This window comes from Leuresthes tenuis, unplaced genomic scaffold, assembly GCF_036924035.1.
Source record: "Leuresthes tenuis unplaced genomic scaffold, fLeuTen1.0.hap1 SCAF_18, whole genome shotgun sequence".
Taxonomy (NCBI): Eukaryota; Metazoa; Chordata; class Actinopteri; order Atheriniformes; family Atherinopsidae; genus Leuresthes; species Leuresthes tenuis.
In genome coordinates this window covers 5,946,293-5,970,523 of record NW_027325372.1, presented here as the reverse complement: position 1 = coordinate 5,970,523, position 24,231 = coordinate 5,946,293, and the positions used below count along the sequence as shown (strand labels likewise).

The 24,231-nt window shown below is 38.5% G+C and overlaps 2 protein-coding genes across 2 annotated transcripts in view; both read left to right on the top strand.

Annotated features, from left to right (window-relative positions):
- Positions 1-17,757, top strand: part of LOC140274604 (F-actin-uncapping protein LRRC16A) — a 29,829-nt gene extending 12,072 nt beyond the window's left edge. The window contains exons 5-39 of the mRNA XM_072369943.1: positions 1,737-1,796; positions 2,161-2,282; positions 2,994-3,091; positions 3,190-3,260; positions 3,562-3,635; positions 3,718-3,793; positions 3,954-4,042; positions 4,289-4,383; positions 4,701-4,787; positions 4,874-4,977; positions 5,200-5,277; positions 5,410-5,486; positions 5,630-5,734; positions 6,388-6,457; positions 6,542-6,623; positions 6,711-6,810; positions 6,906-6,960; positions 7,114-7,286; positions 7,628-7,696; positions 7,778-7,871; positions 7,994-8,092; positions 8,227-8,355; positions 8,517-8,639; positions 8,789-8,964; positions 9,706-9,793; positions 10,018-10,179; positions 10,335-10,401; positions 10,886-11,139; positions 11,593-11,708; positions 11,977-12,526; positions 12,662-12,704; positions 13,235-13,420; positions 13,566-13,703; positions 14,664-14,819; positions 15,691-17,757. Of these exons, the coding sequence (XP_072226044.1) occupies positions 1,737-1,796; positions 2,161-2,282; positions 2,994-3,091; positions 3,190-3,260; positions 3,562-3,635; positions 3,718-3,793; positions 3,954-4,042; positions 4,289-4,383; positions 4,701-4,787; positions 4,874-4,977; positions 5,200-5,277; positions 5,410-5,486; positions 5,630-5,734; positions 6,388-6,457; positions 6,542-6,623; positions 6,711-6,810; positions 6,906-6,960; positions 7,114-7,286; positions 7,628-7,696; positions 7,778-7,871; positions 7,994-8,092; positions 8,227-8,355; positions 8,517-8,639; positions 8,789-8,964; positions 9,706-9,793; positions 10,018-10,179; positions 10,335-10,401; positions 10,886-11,139; positions 11,593-11,708; positions 11,977-12,526; positions 12,662-12,704; positions 13,235-13,420; positions 13,566-13,703; positions 14,664-14,819; positions 15,691-15,812 (4,188 nt within the window). The 3' untranslated portion in view covers positions 15,813-17,757. The remainder of the gene's footprint in view (positions 1-1,736; positions 1,797-2,160; positions 2,283-2,993; positions 3,092-3,189; positions 3,261-3,561; positions 3,636-3,717; positions 3,794-3,953; positions 4,043-4,288; positions 4,384-4,700; positions 4,788-4,873; positions 4,978-5,199; positions 5,278-5,409; positions 5,487-5,629; positions 5,735-6,387; positions 6,458-6,541; positions 6,624-6,710; positions 6,811-6,905; positions 6,961-7,113; positions 7,287-7,627; positions 7,697-7,777; positions 7,872-7,993; positions 8,093-8,226; positions 8,356-8,516; positions 8,640-8,788; positions 8,965-9,705; positions 9,794-10,017; positions 10,180-10,334; positions 10,402-10,885; positions 11,140-11,592; positions 11,709-11,976; positions 12,527-12,661; positions 12,705-13,234; positions 13,421-13,565; positions 13,704-14,663; positions 14,820-15,690) is intronic.
- A 110-nt stretch (positions 17,758-17,867) lies between these two features.
- Positions 17,868-23,924, top strand: LOC140275124 (secretagogin-like). The gene is made up of 11 exons (XM_072370525.1): positions 17,868-18,076; positions 18,954-19,024; positions 19,546-19,638; positions 19,809-19,898; positions 20,319-20,375; positions 20,673-20,750; positions 20,837-20,892; positions 21,831-21,876; positions 22,030-22,089; positions 22,424-22,492; positions 23,557-23,924. The coding sequence occupies exons 1-11, from the start codon at positions 18,007-18,009 to the stop codon at positions 23,680-23,682; spliced, it is 816 nt and encodes a 271-aa protein (XP_072226626.1). The 5' UTR covers positions 17,868-18,006; the 3' UTR covers positions 23,683-23,924.
- Positions 23,925-24,231: the final 307 nt, after the last annotated feature.

Genomic DNA, 24,231 nt, shown 5'->3' with positions numbered 1-24,231 from the left:
GGGTGGAGTGTGTAGAAGACACATCCAAGAGATTACCAGGATGCAAGATTTCCTAGCAAAACAAAGTCATTTGCATCCACCTCCAGTTGTTTTTGATGTTGTGGATGATCATTGTATTTTTAAGTCTATAGTTAACTCAAAAATGGGAATTAAACAGCGTTGGTTTTGTTTTTTAAAATAATTTTGAACTTTTGGTAGTTTCTGTAAATGCTACTCAGGTTTAAAAAACAATCTATTGACCTATGAACGTAGTTCAGAAACAGCAGCAAGAATAAATAAATTACACTTAGATAACTCTCTGAACGGAATCTGCAAAGCAAAGACCTTCAGCTCAGCCAGCTGACCCCTGACCTGTTGTTCCAGAGTGGGCCACTAGTTTTTCTTACTTTGTGTGTGAGAGGGAGAGTTAAACAGAGGGTGGTTTGTTCCTCAGTGTGTACTGTCCCAGCAGAGAGAGGCAGCAGGGAGAGAAAAAAAAAGACAATGGAGGAATTTAACAGCTGGCAAGACGAGCAGAGGAGGGGGCACTGCTTCTCTATGCCCTTCTTTTTTTCTGCTTCATTCTCACACTCTTCATGCTCTTACACTGCTTTTCTTTTATTTCTCCATTCCTTGCACATCTCTTAAACTTTATATATATATATATATACGGTTTCCATCTATTCCATATTATGTTGCTCTCTTACCATTTAGTCTCTTCATTATACTTTCAATCTCTTATTCATTCCGTCTATCTATCCCCTCTCTCTATCTCTCTATCCCCGTCTACTCTTTGTTTTTCTCCAACTTTTCCCTCTGTCACACTTGCTCTCTTTGGCAGCAAGATTAGATCACACAATTATTTTTTGCTTACTCTGGATTCAAAGCAAAATGTGTGCAAGTGTTTGCAGCTTTTGTTTTCACATTTTTGACACATTTGTTTTCACATTCTTTCTTTTTCTTATTTCAGGTCCTTTGTTCAAGTCCTGATACCATGTCCAGCTTCATATCATTAAATGTTTCAGTTTCTGTATGATGTCGTGGAAATAATTCATTATGCACAGCCACACAAGCTCCTCTGACCACCACAGTAGAGAATTAAAGAAAATCTTTGACAAAAGTGTGGAGCCACTTGTTAAAGCTTTTAAAACATTAGGAAATATATCTTGGAGGTTATTGTGACATAGAAAACTCTTTGCTCCAAAACAAGTAGGAGCCTGAAAAGTCATGTTAAGCTTATACCTTAAGCTCAACATAAGCTTGAACAGCTCATAGCAAAGCAACATCAAACCTGCAACTAGAACAGCCTCTGCACCGGATGTTGCTCCCATTTAACCACATGAGCATTAGTTAGGTCCAACAAATGGATGTTAAACGTTTTGTTTTGATATTAAACGCCATAATTAGAGGACATCTATCATCTGAAATCTGTTGTCATCCAGTTACAATTACAGTCTGTGTCTGGTAAACGTGTCCTGTGAAGATCCTGCAATTCTCAAGGGAAAGTATAAAGTTAATCTGTTTACTTTATTATACTCGATTGTCCATGTAAGAGCTCACCTGATGGAGAGACCTTTTGGGACATTTGGGACATTTGTGATTTGCTGAACAAAGAAAAGAAAAGAAAAAAAGTGTTGAGGCTGCTCGTTTGTTGTCTCAAAACATGCAATGCCTCCATGAGTAGATGTTGAAATACAAGACTAACTTCATAAGTTGAGGTATGAGTTTCATCATCTGTCCCTTCTCACTAATTTCAGGTTGAACAGTCGTTCAGCTACCTGGATATTCAGGGAGTTAGCAGCACCAAGCTCACTCAGGTACAAACACAGCACAAAAAGCAGTTTTGAAAGATATTTGAAGCATAGAGACACCTATGCTAAACGTTACATACTTGCATGCATATTTTATTCAATCATAGTCTCTGATGAAAGATGGTGGGGTAGGAAATTTCAATGTAAACTCATTCATTGGTGATCAGGAGGTTGCATGTTTGCTACAAACAAAACAACACACACACAGTAATATATACATATATATATATATATATATATATTCTAACAATTGCCATTGTTAGAATTGATTGAACCACCTCAGTTCACCTCAGCTTGTTCCATGTAAAACCAAAGAACAGAGCATCACTTTGAGTGATTTGTGCTTCTTGGTGTGTATCGCCCCCTGCAGTTAGTATTGGAACATGAGCGTGGTCCGTGGAGCCTCCGGCTGGGCTCAGCAGAGGCAGTGGACGAGGTGATCGCTCACATCGGCAGCTGTCTCCATCGGATCTGCCCCACCAGATCGCCTGTGTAGGTACCACACATCCCGCAGCCAGATATCAACACTGAGAGGACAGAGCTGAGGAGAGTCAGTGGTAGAGTCAGATGATTGGAGAGAAACAATTTCAACTTTCAACTTTCATGCAAACGCATGTGACAGAGCTCAAATGCTAAAACAAGGATTTGATAATGAATTGAATGCTTTGAACAATTAGCAACAATTAATGATTACTGCATATGTATAAGATGAAAAAAGAACATGTAACCCACTGTACAAGTTTAAGAATAATTTCTTGACAAGTCATTTGTGTGCTGTTACGTGTAAATAAGGGGGTTAAATGTAAAAAGATGTAGTTTACATACCTTATGATCTATAGACTACATATTGTTGTAAGTTAGTTTAGTTATCTATTAACAGAAAATGCCCTAAATGTGGCTTTTTTGCTGTTTTTATTATTATATCAGAATAATCAAGCAATTTGAATATGTTAAATCATTTTTATTTTATACGTTGATGGCGAAAATGATCTGCAGATTGATCACACAGAGAGATAGTGTTAATCCCAGTTTTTTTGTTTTTCTTAAGGCCCTACTGGATTGGCATTCAGCATTTAGATTTATGAGAGCTGGCTTTTCAGTCTTTAAGCCATCTGTGTGTGGAGCAGGAATGTTCTTTTTGTGCGATTTATTAGGCTCTTCAAATTGTATTCAAGTTTCCCCTCACCTCTCTCTGTAAGGAAGGAAGATGATGAAAAAGTTTAATTTGAAGCCTCCAGAGAGGATGACCGCCCTCCAGACCATCTGGGATGAGCAGGGCTCAGCTGACGTGGGACCCTGTGGTAAATCAGCCGCAGAGTTTAAAGGGAGAAAAAAAATCCAACAAGATTTCATGAAGCGTTTGTAATGAAATACGTTGTTGTCGTATGACTCTTTGCAGGCGGCTTTTCTCATCAGTACTGGTGTGTGTGTGATAACTTGGGGATGCCGTACAGAGAGGAGGTCCAATGGGTCAGTGCCAAAGTCTCAAATCCCATTTTTCTTTAATATGTATAGTAACAGGGCTTGTTCTTTCTCCTTACTGCAAGTTCTCTTCTTCTGCTTAATTTATCCTTTCATATTTATTCTTCCTCTGCAGTTCAGATTGAAGCAATGACTCAGGCAGTTGTTTGCCACATCTGCTGGAGCTGCATCTGATTTCCACCATTAGTGTTTCCATTATCTCTGTCTTTGCTTCCTCCCACTGCTTTGATTTGCACTTCTGACGCACTGTTTTCAAGCTGTTTTTTTCTGCCTGGCTCACCTTCTCCAGGATGTGGACACCATCTATCTCACTCAGGACACAAGAGAGCTAAACCTGCAAGATTTTGTTCACCTGGAGAACAGGTAAGCACACTCCTGAACTCCCTGAGTTATTCCATAGAATAAAGTGTCTGTATTTGGATTTCTTTTATCATATTTCTTGCAGGGATTTGGTGGCAATCATTGCAGCACTGGAATACAACCAGTGGTTCACCAAACTCTCAACCAAAGACTACAAACTGGTAACATCCTGCAGTTCAGTTTTCCACAGAAAATATTCTCCTGTGACAGTACTATGTGACACAACTTATATCCAAGACATATTTTTCTGCTATCACTGACGTGGCTGAAATATGATTCAAATCCTCTGTCTTTTGTTGTTTTTGTGCGTTTCTGTTTCAGTCTACAGATGTGTGCGACCAAATTTTACGAGTTGTGTCTCGTTCCAGTCGACTAGAAGAACTGGTGCTCGACAATGCCGGACTCAAAAGGTCAGACGGCGGAATAAGTAACTGAAGTTGGTGTGTTTTGTGCGTGTGCATAAATACAGGTCAAATCAGTTTGGTCTGATTCCAGATTCTCTTTGTCAAATAGAAAATAAATAGAAAAAATACATTTAAGAGCGTGTTGATTATTTTTAATAAAGTATGAGGGGTTATTAAGTTTGTCCATCATACAGTTGCTAAACCGTTTCCCTGATCCTGACCTTTAGTTTCTGTTATCTTTATCTTCTTCAGTGATTTTGCCCAGAAACTGGCCGGCGCTCTGTCACACAACCCTTCCTCTGCGGTCCACACACTCAATCTTAGCAACAACTCTCTGGAGGACAAAGGTTAAAACACCTCAGAACTTTTTATTTTGTATGCAGGGTTTTGCATAGGTTCTATGTACTTTTTCTAAGAGGATTTCTTTAGAATGATACATTTCTTTTTGTTTCTTTCATAGTTTGCATTGTCTTTGTATTCAAATATTCACTAATGTTAGGCATAATTTCAATGTTTAGGGTGTTGTAAATGTTCTCCTACCACACTTTTATTGCTAAAGAATTTTCTTTATCTGTAATGATCTCTTGATCACTCCCCCATGCATGCGCCCTCTGTTGGCCATGCTCCCTCTTGAATTAATTTACTGAATCTGTGTTGCTTTCAGGTGTTTCTGCTCTGAGTGCTCAACTCGCCAAACTGCCCATGGGCTTGAAGCACCTGAACCTCTCCAGGACCTCCATGTCTCCTAAAGGTGAACACACACACAAAAAGGGAAAATGTAAATTATTATTGGTATGTGTTGTATTTTTTCAAGCTAGCATATGTAATCTCTTGCAGGTGTAAATAGTCTCTGTCAGGGTCTCTGTGCCAACCCAGCTGTTGCCTCCACTCTCACGCACCTCGACCTGTCTGGAAACTCCCTCAGAGGGGATGATCTCCCGGTATGCAGCTCCCTGCCCTCCCCATCTTATGTCCCACTTCATGACAAATGTTGCAGTCATACATTTTTTTAAAACTTTGCAGAAAACACTGGACTAAGAAAGATGTAGTTAAAACTTGCACTCACAACCATCAATACTTTTGTCGACATGGGGATTTTGTCAGTCACAATATGCTGTTTATAGTTGTCTGAGTTGTTTGTCTTTTTTTTTTGTTCCTCACAGAATCTGCACGGCTTACTGAGTCATCCCAACATCCTGGAAACTCTGGATCTGTCCAACAGCGACTGTTCGTTGGAACTGGTAAGACAAATTTAACAATAAAAACATAACTCTGGTTAGTCTTCTTTGTGGTAGTATTGTTGTATTATGTCTGCAAATGTCTGGTTTCAGCCTACTTGCATAAGTTCAGTTTGTTTTTTTTTGTTTTTTTAGGTGTGTGCATCTCTACTGAGAGGATCTTTGAATCATCTTTCTGTCCTTAACATGTCAAAAACAGTCTTCTCTCACAGGTCAGATACAAACATCAGAACAGCTGACAATTGGTGAACTTTTATGTTAATCTGTTGCACATTAAATACTCCACAGCATATGACAGAATAATGTGCAATCTTTGCATTCCATTCTGATATTGACACTTCTCTCACTCACACAGGAAGTGTAAAGAAATCCCTTCCACCTTCAAGCAGTTCTTCAGTTCTGCTCAGGCTCTGAGTTCCGTGAGTCTATCAGGAACCAGGCTGCCTCTGGAGGCGCTGAAGTAAGAAGAAGTTTGATGTCAATTACAACAGTTTAAAACTGAATTGTGTTACATAACAAAAACACAAACATCTTCTATCAGTTCATCAAATTTAGGAGGACGTGCATCTATCTGACGCCTTCAGTTTGTGTCAGTATTCGCTGTCAGATGTTATCAAATCAAGGACAAAAGAGCAAATAGAAACATGTTTCTACACATAAAGTCACAGCAGTATACCAGAGACCAAATATGTCCAACAGACATTAAGGTGATCTAGGAAGAGACATGACTCCTTTTTCTACTTGAAGGATTTGAATATCAAGTTTGACACTAAAACAGCAAATTAAAACCTGATTTATGAGCTGTTCAAACCACTCCAGGAAACGTTAGAGATCTTTCCTTGTGGTGAAAGTCTACACAGAGGATTTCTACTACAATAATATGTCAGCTGAGGAAAAATGACTTCATTCATCCGTTCATTTTCTACACCAGCTTAATCCTGTTCAGGGTCATGGGGGAGCTGGAGGCTACCCCAGCCACCACTGCTCAAGAGGCGGGGAGAAAATGACTTTATTATGGTTTTTAAAAACATCCTGAGTAACTTTAATCTCTATAGATTGACTGTTCTGTGTGAAAACTGATGTTTGATTTGTTTGTGGATTTCCTGTCCGCAGGGCTTTGTTGTTGGGCCTCGGCTGCAACCCGAACATCAGTGACGTGTCTTTAGATCTCAGCTGCTGTGAGGTAAAACTGACATGAACTGTTTAAAGTCTGTTGAACTGTATGAATTCATACATTGGTGATAATCAATCAAATGTTTTTTCTCAGCTCCGCTCAGCAGGCTCCCAGATTCTGGAAGGTTGCATCGCTGAGATCCCCAACATTTCCAGTCTGGATATTTCAGACAATGGTGGGGATATTTCATCCTCTCTTTGCTCCTTGTAACTGGTGCTACGTTAACCTAAATGATGATCATAAGTCATTTATTTTTCCTCAGGTTTGGATATGGATCTCACCACCCTTCTCGTGTGGCTGGCCAAGAACCGCTCCATCAGACACCTTTCACTGGGCAAAAACTTTAACAATATCAAATCCAAGTGTGTGAACAACTTTAAAAAAAAAAATAATGTATTTGGGTATTGTAACAAAGCCAATCATTTAATGAAACTCTAATCATCTACTGTTCCGACAGAAATGTGTCTCTGGTCTTGGACAACCTGGTTCATATGATTCAAGAAGAGGATTCAGTGAGTGAAACTTTCTTAGAATCTATGAAACATGGTACTAAAATTAATTATTTTCTCCTAATGAGAACAGCTTTTATTTTATCATCCCATCTGTAAAATTATTCAGAAAGCAGTCAAAATACACTGTCAGTGAAATTCCACCATTCTTTGCAGCCTTTGACCTCGCTCTCCCTGGCTGATTCCAAGCTGAAGGCCGACCTCTCCATTGTCCTCAACGCTCTTGGCAGCAACACCTCTTTGACCAAACTGGACATCAGTGGAAACTCAATGGGGGACATGGGGGCAAAGATGCTGGCCAAAGCTCTGCAGATCAACTCTAAGCTGAGGTGAGCAAGGAAACAGCGGTAAAAATTTTGCTTTTAGATAGTTTAAGGGTTGCCAAAGCCTTGTCGATTCTCTTTGTTGCTGTTTGGAAAATTCCAAATGTATCAAAGTGATTTATGTTGGGATATGAGACAAGAAAAAGAGTCATTAGTGAGTCCTGCTATTTTTGGATAAAAATCTTAATGATGGACATTTAAATAAAGTGGTGGAACAAGAGTTTTGTCATCAAGCAATTCGACTTTCTGCTGGTCAGTAGTATCTGTTCTGATAAAAGTACTAAACAAATCATGGCGCAATGAAGCACTCAATTTTTAAAGATTCTTTGGTTTGCATGTTTCTGCAGGACATTAGTATGGGACAGAAACAATATCAGCCCTCAGGGTTTACAGGACATATCAGCTGCTTTGGAGAAGTAAGTATGAGATAGAGGGAACGTATTTAAGTCTCAGAAGGTGTTGCTGCATGCTGTAAGCCTGTGATCTTTTTCCATCAGAAACTACACCATTCGTTTCATGCCTATTCCCATCATGGATGCAGCTCAGGCGCTGAAGGCGAATCCAGAGAAGACAGAGGATGCCTTACTGAAGGTTGTCCACCTTGTTTTTAGATATGGCAAAGTTTTGCAAAGTGCCTTGTGTGTGTGATATCACATTTCTGAAAGTTATGCTGAAAATTGAAAGCCGGGGTATTCTCATGGTTGGTCTTGCAGATGGAGCAGTACCTGCTGAGGAACCACGAGACCCGTAAATACCTGCAGGAGCAGGCATACAGGCTGCAGCAGGGAATAGTCACCACGACCACACAGCAGGCAGGCAAAGCAACACACACACACACACACACACACAAACTAGATTAGCAAACCTTTGACTTAACAAAATCTATTATTATTGCAATTATTTAACTTTTTGCAGTTCTCTAAGCTCTAACCCCTTTGTGATGCAGATGATGGATATGATGTGTGTAAGGGTGCAGGATCACCTGAACTCTCTGAGGTTCTCAGAGACCAACTCTGTTCAAGAGGACATGAAGGTGGCACAGAACCTCATGAAGGACGCAAGGAACTCAAAAATAGTGAGCAGACATGGCTCATGACCAGAAGATTTGGGCTTTGTCCAACAAATTTCCAAACCAAATGTAGAACATGAGAATGTTTTCCTTTAACAAATGCCTCTTAATTTTAAACTTTGCTGTCTTTTTCACTCTTTCTTCTTACATTCTTACTTTTTTTCCAGCTGCTCCCCAACCTGTACCATCTAAGGAGTGGTGGGTCAAGAGGTGCATGTGTTGGAGCCATTCAAGATAAACTGGAGTCGATGGCTGGAGAGGTGGCAAGTGTGATGGAAGAGCAGCTGCAGGTACTGAACGTAATGCACTGAGCTCAGTTTCTTTTCCCTTTAAAGTAATAGTAATTTATGTGGGTCTCTGCTGTGAGAACACTTGGGTGTAATCTAAGATGTATGAATTAAAGTATGAGGTTTAAACTGTACCACCTCATCTGCCCCAGACGATGCTGGCGTCCATGGTGGAAGCTGCTGAGGGTCTGTGTCCTCATGTGATGAAGAGGAGCAGCCTTCGTCAGGAGCTGCTGAAGGCTGGTGCAGGGCGGATGACTATTCCTTGCAGCTTCATCACCACCACGCTGTTGGAGCAGTCGGGGGTCGACATCATCAACAAGATCAGGTTTGATCTCTGTTGCATGTGTTTGTTTACCAGTTTAGCTCTGTTCAGGCTTCACCAGTGGCTTGTATGACTGTATGAAGCAAGTTCAGCGTACTCTGAGAATCTTTTTGTTATTTGGATTCACTAACCCCAACAACTGCAATCACACTGAGCAGTGTCTAAATGCTGGTTATTAACTTTAAGTCTGTCTGGGTTTTCCCAGTCTAGCTTTGAGCATGCTCACATAGAAGAGGCAGCATTAGCACAGACATGGGTCTACAGCTACATTTTTCACAAGAACAACAAACTAGTTCTGGATAAATATGAAGAATGTAACATGGAGGTAAAAACTAAGGAAAACTGCATTCTTTATGAATTCACAAGTTAGAAAGATTATTAATATCACTGCTCATCTTTAAAGCACAAATATCTAAATCAAATTGTTACATTTTCCCAGCTATTAGAGAAGTCCATGACTGGTATTTACCAGAACAAGTCCAGTATTCCAGTCCAGTATTTCAAGTAGAATGAATTTCTTGTAAGTCATGTATTTCCAGAACAAACCATTTTTTATGATGTCCCTTTTTGCTGATTTTCAGTGATTCAAAGTAATTGAAGGGAGGGGTGGTGATGAGACAGATGCTAACCTGTGCACTACTCGTTACAAATACAACAGGAAAATGTCAGTTTATTCATGTGCTGTCTATCTGAAGTCTGCTGCTGTATTCTAAATCTCTGTGTTTTTATTTCTGTGTAAAACAGCGAGGTGAAACTCGCCGTGGCCTCATTTTTGTCTGATCGCATCGTGGATGAAATCCTGGAGTCTCTGTCCAGATCACAACATATTCTGGTTAGTGTTCACCCTGCCTGTCTGTCAGTTCAGTATAAATTCAGTTAAGTAGAATATGATTTTATTCTAATTCAATCCAATTCATTATAATTCAAAACTGTTTTAATTCATTATGATTTTATATTCAAATTATGCCAATTCATAAAGAGTGAACTAAATAAGAAAACCAATAGATTACATTGAATCTTCTCTTCCATTTTGTTCCCTGCCCTGACTGTCTCCAGGCCGACCATCTGATCAGGAAGGACCAACCTCTGGTACATCATGAGCCCCAGATGGAGACAGAGGTCCTGGATGAGACAGTTATACAGCCAGAGAACCACAACCAGGATCAGAAACAGAACCCGGACCAGAAACATGGGCTGCAGGATATGGAGAATTGCATGGTCAGGAGACTCACATACTATATGAAGTGTTATAAATATTTGGAATAGAGTGTAACTGTTATAGTACCTTTTTATTATCATTCTGGATGTTTTACAAAGTCGATGAGTGTAAAAGTTTACAATCTGTTGGATAAAAATGTGCTTTTGTTCATTAGATGACTCCTAAATCCAAGAGAAAGAGTATTCTGGTCAGAATGCTGCGGCCCGTCTCGGTGGCCTTCGGTGAGTGACAAAAAAATTACAAATGTGCCACATGACCTCAGACTGTGAGTGAATAATTGAATTATATTGAATTATATTTAATGTTTCCTGTTTTTTTTAATTTTTTTTTAATCTTATTATTTCAAGGAGTTGGTTATTTTGTCATCTGATGTCATCTAACAGCTCATTGTAGCTGCTCGTGCATATTTTGCATATTTCTGCATATTTTCTAAATGAACTGCTATCAGAAAATGAATATTGATGAATGTGAACAGTAACAGCCAAGCCTGCTCATCACTCAACTTAGATTTAGATTTTTTTCATGTGAATTGCAGTGTTGCACTGTTCATAAGCATTTTGCCAGTCATGTTTCCTCTTTGATTGCAAGATATTTTTATGAAAATGCGGGATATGTCACTTTAAAGCATCAGTACATAGTTTGGATATATTTTCTCAGATGTTGGTTTTTGACATTAGCTTTTGTGGCCTTCTGTTTGCCCAAAAGAGATGGAATTTGACTTGGATAAAGCTCTGGAAGAGGTTCCGATTCATTTTGAGGACCCCCCTCTTCCTCCCCCTCCTTCACAATCATTGGACAGAATGTCAGCCTACTATGGAGACCTCCCCCCTCCTCCTACTCAAACGGATACAAAGTTGGTCAGTTTGGGCGAACTGCCGCCTATTGAGCTCAAGACACTGGAGCATCACACCAAATTCCGCCCAAAACCCAAGAGGAGGATGAAACCCAGCAGATCACCAGTAGGTTTCTATCAGGAAGTAATATTTGTAAGATTTTTCCATACATTTTTTTATGTTGATTGTACAACCAGAGTGCATTTTCTTTATCACTGAATATTTTGTTCCAAGGCATGACTAATCAAAACTGTTCTATGATTTCATTAAAGAGATGTTTATGATTAAGCTGAAGAGCACCAAAGCGTACTGAAGGACTTTTTTTGTTTGGTTTAAAGTGCTTTATTTTATTAGATGGAAAACATAAGAAGCTACCATTATGTAATTGTTTCATGGTAGCACCTTTATGTGTTGGAATCTTGACTTTGACGATTAATTATTTTGTTCTCCAATCCCTACAATCTGTTTTGTCACTAAAGACCTCTGGACTTTAGTTTCATTTCAAATTTCTACCATTGTTTGATGTACAATTCACTAGAAGCCTTATAATACACCTCGACCCTGCTGCCTGTCTTTCAGCTGGAGGCCACTGGCAGCTTGATGCCACAGGAAGCAGAGCAGGACAACATGATGGCAAAGCTGGACGAGGGTCTGGATGACTTCTTCTCCAAGAAAGTCATTAAGCTCAGCTTCAGGTGGGTGCCATTCTGAATCTGTTTTTTAAATTTTTTATTATTTATTTTAATGACAGAAAAAAACATATTTATTTGTCTTTTTAGTTTTCCAATTTCCATTTTGATGTAATTTGATAAAATTTGAGGACACAATAAACAGTTATTCGTCATCAGAGTAAAAAGTAACCGAATACTTTCCTTCCGGGTAAAAACTCGCAAGATTAGGCTGCTTTTTCTTTTTGAGTCACTTATTTTTCTTTTCTCTGCTTTCATTTTCCTTCTTACTCAGACTTCCTTCTGTAAGAGGTTCATCCACCAACACGCAGGACACACCAGATAAGAAACGTGAATCCAGGAAGAGTGGCTTCTTTAACCTCATCAAATCCCGAACATCCCGTTCAGAGAAGAGCCATGGAAGTCGACCCATAACACCGCCTCAATCTGCCTCCTCTACCTCCGCTACACCGACTTCCTCTATCAGCCCAGTGATGGAGGTGACAACACCGACATCCCCAACACCGTCTGTGAAAAGTCCTGTTCCTGTGGCTGAGCCTCAACAGGAGCTCCACAGGGCACAATCCTTGAACCACACAGATACAGAAACTGAGGTGTTTCCGACTGATGCTGAACCTGTTGAGGACGAAAAAGGGGAGAAAAATGAGGAAAATAAGGAGAACCAGGACAAGATGGAGAACACAGAAAAGAAAGGCAATGTAGAGAAGAAGGAGAACCCCCACATACACCGCCACATTGGGGTTCCTGTAATGGGAAAGGACCTGCTGGCTGAAATGAAGGCCAGGCAAGAGAGAACAAGGCAAGAAAAAATGTCTGAAAAGAAGGTAAGTGGAGCAAAAATTTTACTAGTGATGCAGTATTTGATTCATTCTTAGCTATGTTTGTACCCATCATGAATTAATGGGTCATTTCATTCAGTGACATGTGTTCGAATATAAGCTCTCTGACTCTTCTTTCAGGCTGAGCCGTCATCTGGGCTGGACAAGGTGGATGCTGACAAAGGTGAGTATTTTTTTTTGAGCAATTTTTTGAGCAATTTTTTTTAGAAATGCTTTTGGTTAATTTTTTCTGGGGTAAAAAAACTCAACATATTTGACATAAGATGGCAATAAAACCAAAAATACAGTCATGTTTTTAAAAGCGTGACTTTTAGCTGGAAGTTTACGTTTTCCATCATATATCCCAGCACAGAAAGAGAAAAGTGACCCTGTAGCAGCATCAACATTATCAATTCATGCATACTTAATGTATTTTTGACAGTTGTGAATCATTCCGAATTTCCACATCTGCATGCATCTAAGATTTGATTATTTCACCTACCCCCTTTTTTTTTGTAAAATTATATATGTCATTGTCACATTTTCTGAAATGTTTTTGGTTTCTTTGTTGGGTTTTATTCATTTATGTTGCCATTCTGGTTTTGTTGATCTCTAATTGGTTTTGTTTATGTTGTTTTTGGTTTGAGATTTGTTGGTAAAAATATCCAAACTGGTAAGTGAATTTTGAATTTGCTCTCTGACATTAACTTGCAGCACAGTCAAATGTCCATGCTGTTGTCCCAGCAGACACTGAAGACCCCAGACCAGAACTGATTCCCAGGTCCAAACCACCAAGTATCAGCCCCAAACCTCCCCCACCCCAGGCTGCTAAAGTGCCACTGGCATCCCGCACCTCTGGGCCCCTAAGCCCAACTAGTTTCAGCAGTACCTGCATCTTTGGTAAGACAAGATCTAGTTTCATCGAAGTTTCATAGAACAAACATCACAAGTAGTTATCAGATCTCTGCTATATATTCAGTGCTCATTAATGTGGATTTGAGAACCAACTTGTGGTTGAATCTGTTTGTCTACGTTTGTGTCTCAGATGACTCTGTAGAGGCTCCTCCAGGAAGCCTGTCTTCAAAAGCACCACTTCCTGCTCCCCGCCTGAAGAGGGCGCCATCAGAGCAAGACAGAGAGAGCACATGTAGCAGCCCTGCTGGACCCCTGTCTCCACTGGATGGTTATTATATCTATTTGACCATTAATAATAGGACTGTAGCAGCAGAAGTGACAGTGTAATACTAGAAGTAACTGATTAAAATAACTTTACGGCAGCAGCTTAAAGAAGGAGACAAGGAAATAAAAAAATTATTTAGCTGCAAACCAATCACCCCAACATACAAAGCAAAACTGCACCTTAAAATAATCTGAAAGGATGAAAACCACAATTTTCTTGAGATCTAACCCTCTGTATTATCTGGAGGATTGCTAAAAACATAACACTCAATTTAACAGGTGATCAGATGTTAAATGAAGGCTTTCAAGGCCACTCTTGACGCCTCCACACGCAACACACAATGCATCTGAAGCAAGGATCCATGACACTTAGAGCAGATGCATTCACCACCACCACCCCACCCCCCACCCCCCCCGCTTTATTTTTTCCAAATGCGTGTGTGCGTGACTTTGTAGTTTGGTGTCCTCCTTGTGTAATTAACACTAACAGGAACTCCTCAGGGTTTCTTCTCTATAATCAGAAAGGCGAGTTGACTTTTTCAATTGTTGTGCAAAAAGATGTGATTTTAAAATCAAAGAGACAAGAGGAAAGGAGAATTTACTTATTTTAGGAGATTTATTGCACATTTCACATTGAGGACTGGGTTTCAGTGTTCAAAGGTGTTTGATAAACATCTCTCAGCATAATTTTAAATAAAGGTAAAAAAATGGTATATGTTTTATTATTTTTTTGTCAAAACAAGAAGAAGAGGGTTAGCATTTTATTAGCCAAAGATTTAAGCTCCAGGACACTTGTTTATTCTATTTTTTTTCCATTTGTCAGGAAAGGAGCTGGTTTTCTGACCATCTAATTATCTACACGTCCACATTATGTAACAAAGTAATGAGACAGAGAGGAGAACTTGAGTTTGACATAGGTGCTTGTGTTGGCTGATTTCTGACATATCTCTCTCTTCTCTTCCAGCTGAGTTTATGTTAGATGGTGACGCCTTTGACCAGCCTGTCGCAGGTACCGAGCCCAGCATCGGCAGCAGACAGTGGTCATCTCTGAAGGGCTCATCCAGCCCTCCGCCTGCCAGGGAGGAGGACCGTCAGCGTGCCAAGTCCCTTCCTGCCTATGGTTCGGCCCCTCACAGTACACCATTTCATTATTTCAATAGTTATTTAAATGCATCAGGCACGTCTTCTTGCTAAACAACTTCATAACATTCTTACATTAGATCATTTCTCGCTGAGTGAGGATGAGCTAGCTTCAAAGTGTGCTTCGCATCCCAAGGAGGAGAGCATCCTTTTCCTTATAAGATTTGAAAAAATGCAGAGGGTTTCCGACATTTAGAACAGTTCTTATGAAGCATGCAGATGTTTTTGGGAGACTGCGGAAATACCTATTTTGCTACAAGAAATAATGTTCAGGGAATGTCTGGTATTATTAAACCTTTATGTCTCGTTATATTCCTGATGCATAAGTAGTGACTTACTTAAAGCACTTGTTTGACAGGCCGTACTGGTGATAAGATTGTTCCAGAGCCCCAGTTTCATACTTTCATGTAAGATTTATCAGGGATTTTAGTGTCAAATCGCTGCCTGTTTGTAACATTAAACAGAAATTAGACAAAATGTTTCTTATGTGGAGTTTTCTCTGTTTATTAAAATACATTTATTTCTACAATGCTTAGTTACAGCCATATTACCCTGCCTGGAATGTCACTTATTCCTCCCCTGTCTATAAAAATTTTATAGGTTAAAAGTCACTGCAGGCTTCAATTTTTCAAAGACTTTAAGTCTACTAGAATTAAGGCGCTTAATTTAATTGTCCTGATTTGCATTTTTCAGCTCTCAGCTTTTTAAATTCAACAACTTTAGCTTCTTCTGATATATATTTTGATTTTGTAGTACTTTTAAAATCTTAAAGACAAAGAAATGCCTTGTTTGTTTATTTATATATTTTTTGGTTTTGTGCTTCATTCTTCCTTTCCTTCCTATCGTTCCAGTGAGTTCTCCATCTCAGGCAGACACAGATCTCAGTCCAGCCGAAGGAGAGCTTCCAACTTTGACTGTCGAGTCGAACAACAAATCAGAGGATGAGTCTGGTGACGACACTCCTTCAATGTGATTCCAGCAGCATGTTATTGTCTCTTAAATTCTGCTCGACTGTTGCTTCTGGACCCCTTAAACTTTCAGGAGTCAGCCACATACACACAGGCAAAGCTGATGTAGCCACAATAATTTCATTCTTTTTACATGTCATGCTCTTATCAGTGGAGTAACCTGATCTTGGATGAGTCCGACCAAATGGACGCCAAAACAGCTCCACTACTGTCTCTGTCCACAGCTCTAATAGGACCATAAAGAGCAGACCAGATGGGCTTTATCTGGTGCAGAGACGATCTGCAGATGTTATATAAACATGTCCAGCCATAAAAAGCTCACTTAGTCAGAAGCACTGAGGAGAATGAGTCTGACTCTTTTTCTTAAAACTATGATAGGGTCCAGATCAAAGCTGTCTAGTTTTATATCTGTTGTGCAGGTAAACTGTAGCTGGTACTTCAGTGACACATACCAGCAGGACATCTAGAAATTACTCACAGATGTTCTGATCATTGGGAGATGAGCAACAAGTGTCTAAAACAAGAGCTCACATGTGGGTTCACACAGCCAAAGTATAAATCTTTTTTATTTTTGATATATCAAAATGATAGCTAACAACACTAAACTGGCCTGCCCAAAGTTGTATTTGATTTTAAGGCAGCAGTGATGCATGATGTTGCGTTCAACAGTGTAAATTGGTCTTGTGGCCAAGGTTTTACAGGGTTTATGTCCATTGATTTGTAACCGTAGCTAGAAAATATTTCAGATCACCTCTGTGTGGCTGCCTCAGAGGAAGGCACTGACTCTTTGTTCAGTCACCGGGGACCAAGTCGTCAATGCACTGCAGAAATTTACACTGTTGACAAAATGAATAACTTCATTTCCTTCTTGATTATTAAACTTGCTCATTTTTCAGTTTATGTAAAGTTGTTTCCATTGGCAAAGCTTTTTCACCACTTCCAAGAAATGAGCTGTAAGAACAATAGGTTAGGTGATGAAAATACAAATATGGTTAGAAAGGATGGAGGTCTCTTCAGTGCACATCCTGATCATCAGAGATAACTGCTTTTGATGGGTTTATGCTGCTTTCCTGTAAATATTGCCTTCAAAAACACTGAAGTCCAACGATGACTATAAAGCTGAAATTTTCACAAAAGATCAAATACATCCTAACTGGTGCCTTTTAATCTCTGGAGAGGTAATTAACGCCTTATTTTATTAAAAACCCGTCCTTCAGCCCAGACTTAATAGCTGCTGTGTCAGTGTTTTTTTATATTACAGGTTCTTCTATCATTTAGTTTTGTTGACCTGTACGGGCTACAGAGCCTGGAAACTGAAAAGAGTCTTTTAGAGGAACAGTATTGCTTTTCCTAAGAGTATTTCCCTTGTGGCTGAACACCTAAGTTCTTTATTTAAGCATTAAAAATGAGTTAAAGTAATTTTGGACAACACATTTACTCTTTTCACGCGAACAAGTTAACAAATATCCTGTGTGAAAACAGGCAGTTATATATAAATGTTTATGGTCTCATAATTAACATCTAAATCAGCTTTAACACTACTGCTGTATGCTCACCTTAGTATGTATTTTTGTATTCTAATATCTGTCAATCATGTACTGCTGCACTTACAAATGTATTATATATCAATGTAAATATGTACTAACGTGTGTTAAAGGCTCTGTTTATAATTTTAAATGCGGGATTTTGTCAGTATAATGCATAAACTACGGGGTTTATATTGTGTCTTCTGAGTAGAAGACGTGTTTTATTGAGTGTAGCATGCTGATGAATCGGTATATGTGGTGATGGTTTTTATTTTATTGGGAGCTTTTTTAATTCACTTCAAAAAATGTTTTATTTTTCATGTCATTCGACCCATAAGCCTGAAAATGTGACATCAAGCTGACAAATAATTCTGTGTCTGTATGTTTATTCCAATAAAGTGAGTTAATGGTCATACAAACACTATCTCTCCTCACCCCTCTTCATTGTATTCTTTCTGCCCCTCCCATCAGATACAATAGGCTGCATCTAGTTTCTCTAGTCTCATTTTGCTGATTTCAGGAGGGAGAATCGGAGCAGATTTTACTTCGGTGGATTACAGTTCATCTCTGCTGAGAGAATTCACTGTGCAGCTCTGAAAGAACCTTTTGTCCTCTACTATTATTCGTTTGTTTTGACGTCCCCAGGTCGACCTTTGGACTGGTCTCCAGCACAATGAACAGCACATTGGAAAGACTGGATGCTGCAGGTTTTTTACAGATCTGGCAACATTTCGACAAAGATGGTACAAATGCAAGTTTTGATTTTTTTTTTGTAATGGCTCTTCTAACCTAAAATAAAAATAAATATTTTAGGTGAAATAGCAACTTCAAAAAGTACATTTAGCTATTTTTTACCCTGTTTTATCTTTTGCAGCTTGATTTGTTTCGAGATGATTTAATAAATTTAACAAATTATTGATAACAAACTCATATCTCCAAAATGAAACATCTGCTCAACTTTAAAATTAACAAATATTCCAGCTGAAATGTAGAAAAAGCTGTTCTTCACATAGAGATGCACAGCTGTTAATTATGGGGTGGCAGTCTACCTCACATCTGCTCTCTTTATGCGTGTTATGTCTGGGATTTCTGAGCACTATCATCGTCTTATTCGTTTAGTTGTTTATTCAATTCTATGTTTTGTGTCTGCGATTATGAATGTCTACGTTTTTCAAATTTTTTAAAATAGATCTCGGTCTCAGTGAAGCAACCTTATTGTGTGTTTAAGCAAATCCACATAATTACTCTTAAATGAGATGGGTGGATGTGGCTTTCAACATAATCTAATTCACCCCACCATCACCTTAAACCAGCATAATCAAAGCAGAAATTAGCATACCCATTCTTTCAGATTACATAATCTCCTATAGAATGAGATTATGCAGAAACTGACATAAAGTGTTACTTTTAAAGATATTTTATCAAGTAAATTTTACATTTGATATCAATTATTAAATTAGTAGTAGTTTTAGAGCCAAAAGCTTTTTTCTCTGGAACAGATGTACTTTTATTTCTAATAATTCTGAGACAATTTTAATATGTATTAATGTTGACAACTGGTGAATCCACCACACACATGCAGTATTTACTCCACTCTCTGTTATATTTTGTGTGTTATAGATAACGGCTACATCGAAGGAAAGGAACTGGATGCCTTTTTTAAGCACATGTTGCAAAAACTTGGGATGAAGGTAAAGACTTTGATCTGAGGGCAAAGTTTGATGTTGGTGCCTCATCACTTGTTTTAATGTTGAAAATACTGAGCTTACTAGAGCTTCTCATCATAACCCATGGTTGTAGGATTCTTCTAAGACAAACTGGTAGCACAGATCAATGACACCAGTTCAGTTCAGCAAATGGTTTCCTCTTTATGCCAAGGTTAGATTTATTTATTTTTTTATTTTTCATTTTTCATACCACAGTCCGAAATGTTCTTCATGAAGAACAACTAAAGATTAGTGTTTGCCTGTGAAATAATCAAACTGGGAGGTACATCATATATTCATGTATTTTTTAACATTGTATTTTATTCACTGGTTTAGAGAGCAAAAGCAAACATAAATAGTCTATCTTTTTTTACAATTTCTTTTTTCTAGTTTAAGTTGCACTTAAATTGTAGTTTTATATATATATATGTCTGTGTGTGTGTGTGTATGTAGTAATTAGTTGGAGCTGATACACCTAAAATAAAGCACAAAACTGTTTTCAAAAGCAGGAGATAACTGAGGACAAAATCAGAGGACTGAGAGACAGGTTTGTGTCTGGTTGTGACACTGCACCCGACGGACGTCTGCAGATCCAGGAGGTACGACTGCATCCTATGAACAGTAACTGGTTCAGAGTAACATTTGTGCTGAGCACTTAGGCCAAAATTAAGGCAAATACTGCATAACTGCTACATAAACAGCTTATCTGAAATGAGTGAGGAGAATTTTCCTATAGAAAATACAAAAACTGTACACTGTCATGTTCCAGTTGGCCACCGTGATGCTTCCTGAGGAGGAGAACTTCCTGCTTTTGTTCCGCCGTGAAACGCCACTGGACAACAGCGTGGAGTTTATGAGGGTGAGGGTCAAATGTCAACAACTAACAAAGAAGTGAATAAAGGAGTGGACGTTGTATAATCCAGTGTAGAGAAAGAATTACTCCAACATCCATGAAAAGTTTGTTTATCATCTAAGTGACTACAAAGTGCAGCTGGAAAAAATGATAAATTAAATATACATTTCAAAGATTCTTAGCAGGTGCGGGCTGACTGTCTCCAGGGGAAGATGCTTTATTTTGTTGTCCTGCTGACTTTGTTCAGCCTAAAATTTCTGTTTGCACACAATAAAAATGATCTAAAAGACTAGTGGTTGCACAGAGCTAAACCGAATATGAACATTGTTCTAGTGTGACGCTACTTGTGATGTTTTTAGTTCCAGCTTAAGGAGAAAAATAAACACTTAACAGTATTTCTATAAATTTTTCTTTCTGTTTTTGTAGATCTGGAGAAACTACGATGCAGACAGCAGCGGCTACATCTCAGCCAATGAGCTCAAGGTTACTGCACAGCTTAGATCTCTTTGTTTTCTTTTTTGTTTTACTGCAACCGATGATTAGATATGCAAATGTTTTAACGGCAGAACCAATGAGTCAATTCCTCCTATTTGAGTAACGGGAATGTTTGATATCAAGATGATAAATGATATGAAATAAAGTATGGTAGCTAGTTAAAGTGGGTTTTAGTTGTAACATGTAGTTATGCAAACAAAATGAATATGTTCATGGTTTATTGCTAAAACCAACGGTTCAGTTCATCCAGCAGTTCTGAGGCATCTTGGTTGTGTCTCTCATAAGGGGTTCCTTCAGGACCTGTTCCTCCAGCACAGGAAGTCCATCACCCCCGAAAAACTGGAGGAGTACACAGTCACCATGGTAACATACAGTTGTGATGGGACTGAGCTGCTCACAGATGGTTGTCACTGATTGCTGACTTCACTCTTTCTTTTATCTCGCTGTAGATGAAGATGTTTGACAAAAACAGAGATGGCAGACTGGATTTAAACGACCTGGCCAGGTACTGTCAATCTGTGTCATGTGACCAAGTAAAGAGGCATGACCCAGTGGCTTATATCATTTGTATCTCCTTGTCTCCACTCTTATCTGTCCTCTTGCCTGTGATAAAAGGACAGAGAACAGAGGAAAATCAATTCCAGCAAAATATTTTGAAGGATATCTCAATTCTCAAAATGCACCCACATGACCGAGGAGAGAGGAGGCTCGTCATAAGGGCAGTGAGCAATGATGCAAGAATGCATCCAACAAGTTTTTTTTGGCATCCCTTATATCTTAAGGAGGCATGATACATTAGTCTCACAGTTTGAATTGAATTTAGAATAAATGTATACACATTCACACACATTTAATGCCTATCTGACAGATATGGTTAAAAGCAGCCTAAATAATGCAGCTGTGCCACATATCATATTGAATTGACATCAGGAAAAGAGAACGACTCTGATGCAACAATGTTCTAATTTTGTTAACTGCTCGTTATTTCGGCTCCTCTCTTCTTGTGTCTCCTCCTCTGATCACATCTCTGGTGAAAGGGAATAAGAAAAATCATGGATGTAAAAGTTGAAATGGGAAATGGGATAACGGGGAAGTTATCTGCAGGTCTGACACAAGCTAACTTTAGGAAAAACTCAAATAAGATATATTTTCATTCTTTAATCCTTTCATCACTTTTTGGTAATTTTGATACCCATGTAGATAATTTCTAATTTCTCTGTTTGTCATTTGTAGTTTTATTGCATCTCCCGGGGGTTGGATATTGCTCTTTTACCCATAACCAAAAATATTAAACTTATTCATAGATTCATCACACTAGGAATTATAAGCAATATTTAGTTATTGCTAGTTACACGCAACAATGAACTACAAAAATATGATATACACACCAATAAAATGAGTGTAGATCTTTGTTTTCCGTCATCAGTTGTTTTTTTCCTCCAGGATTCTGGCCCTAAAAGAAAACTTCCTGCTGAAATTTAAGATGGATGTAAGTTTGAATATCTGTGTTTTGATTGTTTCTTTTCTTTTTAATTTAGTTTATGTTATATTTATGGTGTCCTTTTGAGTACATTTGTAGATTCCATGCTTTCAAATTCAAGCTTATTTTTGGATAAATGTTCTTGTCTTGTTCTGCTCTCAGGCTTGCAGTCAGGAGGACAGGAAGAGGGACTTTGAGAAGATATTCGCTCACTATGATGTTGTAAGTTCAGATTTCTGTTCTATTCAGCTGGAGGGTAGGATTTCAGCGGACATTTTTAAGTGAGGTTATTAATTTTTTGGTTGTAAAATAATGAAATGTTGCTAGGAAGTATTAGATCTAATGAGAATGAAACCACATCAAGATGTTTTTCATTTCAGAAATATGTTTATGTTGAGATCTTCGTCTGTTGTTATCATCGGGTAAATGAGCATATCCAGTTATTTATGGTAACAGCAAAAGAATGCAACTTGTTACCCTTGTAAAAAATAAAGTTGTTTTGCTATCTTCAACAGAGGTTTTCCATATCTGTGTGTGTTTGTGTCTGTGTGTTTAGAGTAAGACAGGTGAACTGGAGGGTCCTGAGGTGGATGGATTTGTCAAGGATATGATGGAGCTGGTGAAGGTAAAATAAAATATTTCAATCCATCACAATGTTTTTGCATTCCCAAATGAGTGTACCAAGACATAAGTAATCAGATATTTGACCTGCTGAAATGTGAATTCTGATGTTCTTTATATAACATCTTTAGTTTTTATACAAACCACCTTACAGAGTTACAAAACTCCTCCAACTGGTTGATTCTTTTTCATGAAACTTTTCTCTTGTTGCAAACTATTAATGAAACGTCTCAGAGTTACACAGTGATCATGGCTCATGATACTGTACACAATATTACAGTTCAGACCATAGCAGAACTGGTTCTGCAATGATGGAAGCCAGTAGATGTCTATAACATCTGACATATAAGCAGCCTCAGCTCCTCCAACAGCTGTTCGACACAAGCCACTAAACGTCTCTAAACTCAAACTGTCTGTTGATTTCAGTTAAACATGCATCTTCATCCCTGCACTCAACACATTTCTGCACTCAAGTGTGAGCTTAATGCTCACTCTTGAGTGCAGCACCATGATACTGTTTCAAGAAGATGTTGATGAAATGCAAACATATGCTTATAAAGTATGATAAAAATTTCAATTTTAGATTACAGTAATATGTTGTGTTGGTGTGTTTTTTGAAAATGTTGTATTCATAAATTCTGTTGTCTTTTTGTTTGATGTTTGAATATTTCAACTTAGAATTTAAGGAATACGAATGAGCTTTTTTCACTCTTTTTGTGCATTTTATAGACTAAACTGAGGATTTTTAAGCAGGCCAACGAACAAGCTGTTTTTTGACAGGTTTCTTTAGCTGAGGGGGGTCTATTATTTTAGTTATCAAATTTTTATTCTTGGTGTGATCGATCATAAGTGTGAATGGTTGTGTGTCACTGTGTTATCTATGTAACACACCGGTGACCTGCCCAGACTGTATGCTCCCCGTGACCATGTAGCTCATGGAGAAAGGGATGGAGGATTTATACAGACACCATTAAAACAGTCATTTTGATCCACTAAGAATTACACAGGTGTTTTACCTCTGACCCCTTGTTTGCACTACCAGTTTCAAATATCCCTCCCTATCTACAGCCCAGCATCAGTGGAACAGAACTGGACAAGTTCAGGAATGCCCTGATGGGTCACTGTGACATCAACAGAGATGGAAAAATCCAGAAGAACGAGCTGGCTCTCTGCCTTGGTCTCAAACTCAGCTAACAAACATCTGCAACATTCACACAAGGGGCGTTTATGTTTACAGCATGCCTCCTTCCTTCATCTCAGTTCTCTTTTACTCTCTCCATTCGTATGTTGTTGTTTATCTTAACTTCCCTCTTCTTTCTTCTTTTCAATGTCAATGTGCTTTTTCTGTTTTCTCCTCCCTTCATGTGTCGTCTTTGTCATTATATCTCCATTTAAATGTTAAACTACAGTGTTTTAAGATATTTCCATCTGGTTAACTGGACAAAATCATATGCTCATAATTGTACATATTTTCTTTACTTTATCATTTTTGCATCAGGGAACATAATGTACTTTATTTGGAGAAATGATTGTTTTTCTTGTGATTGCATGACATGCTGCTCATTGTTGTGTGGTAATACACGGTTTGGAACAGTGTTTGTATGACATGTAAAATTAGTAAAAAGAACAATGGTGAATAATGTTTATTAAAGCCTCCTTATCTGTGTCTTTCTCTTCTGTAACAATACAATAATTGAATTCAGTCTTTTGATTTGAAAGCGTTATCAACTCACAGTTAAAGTA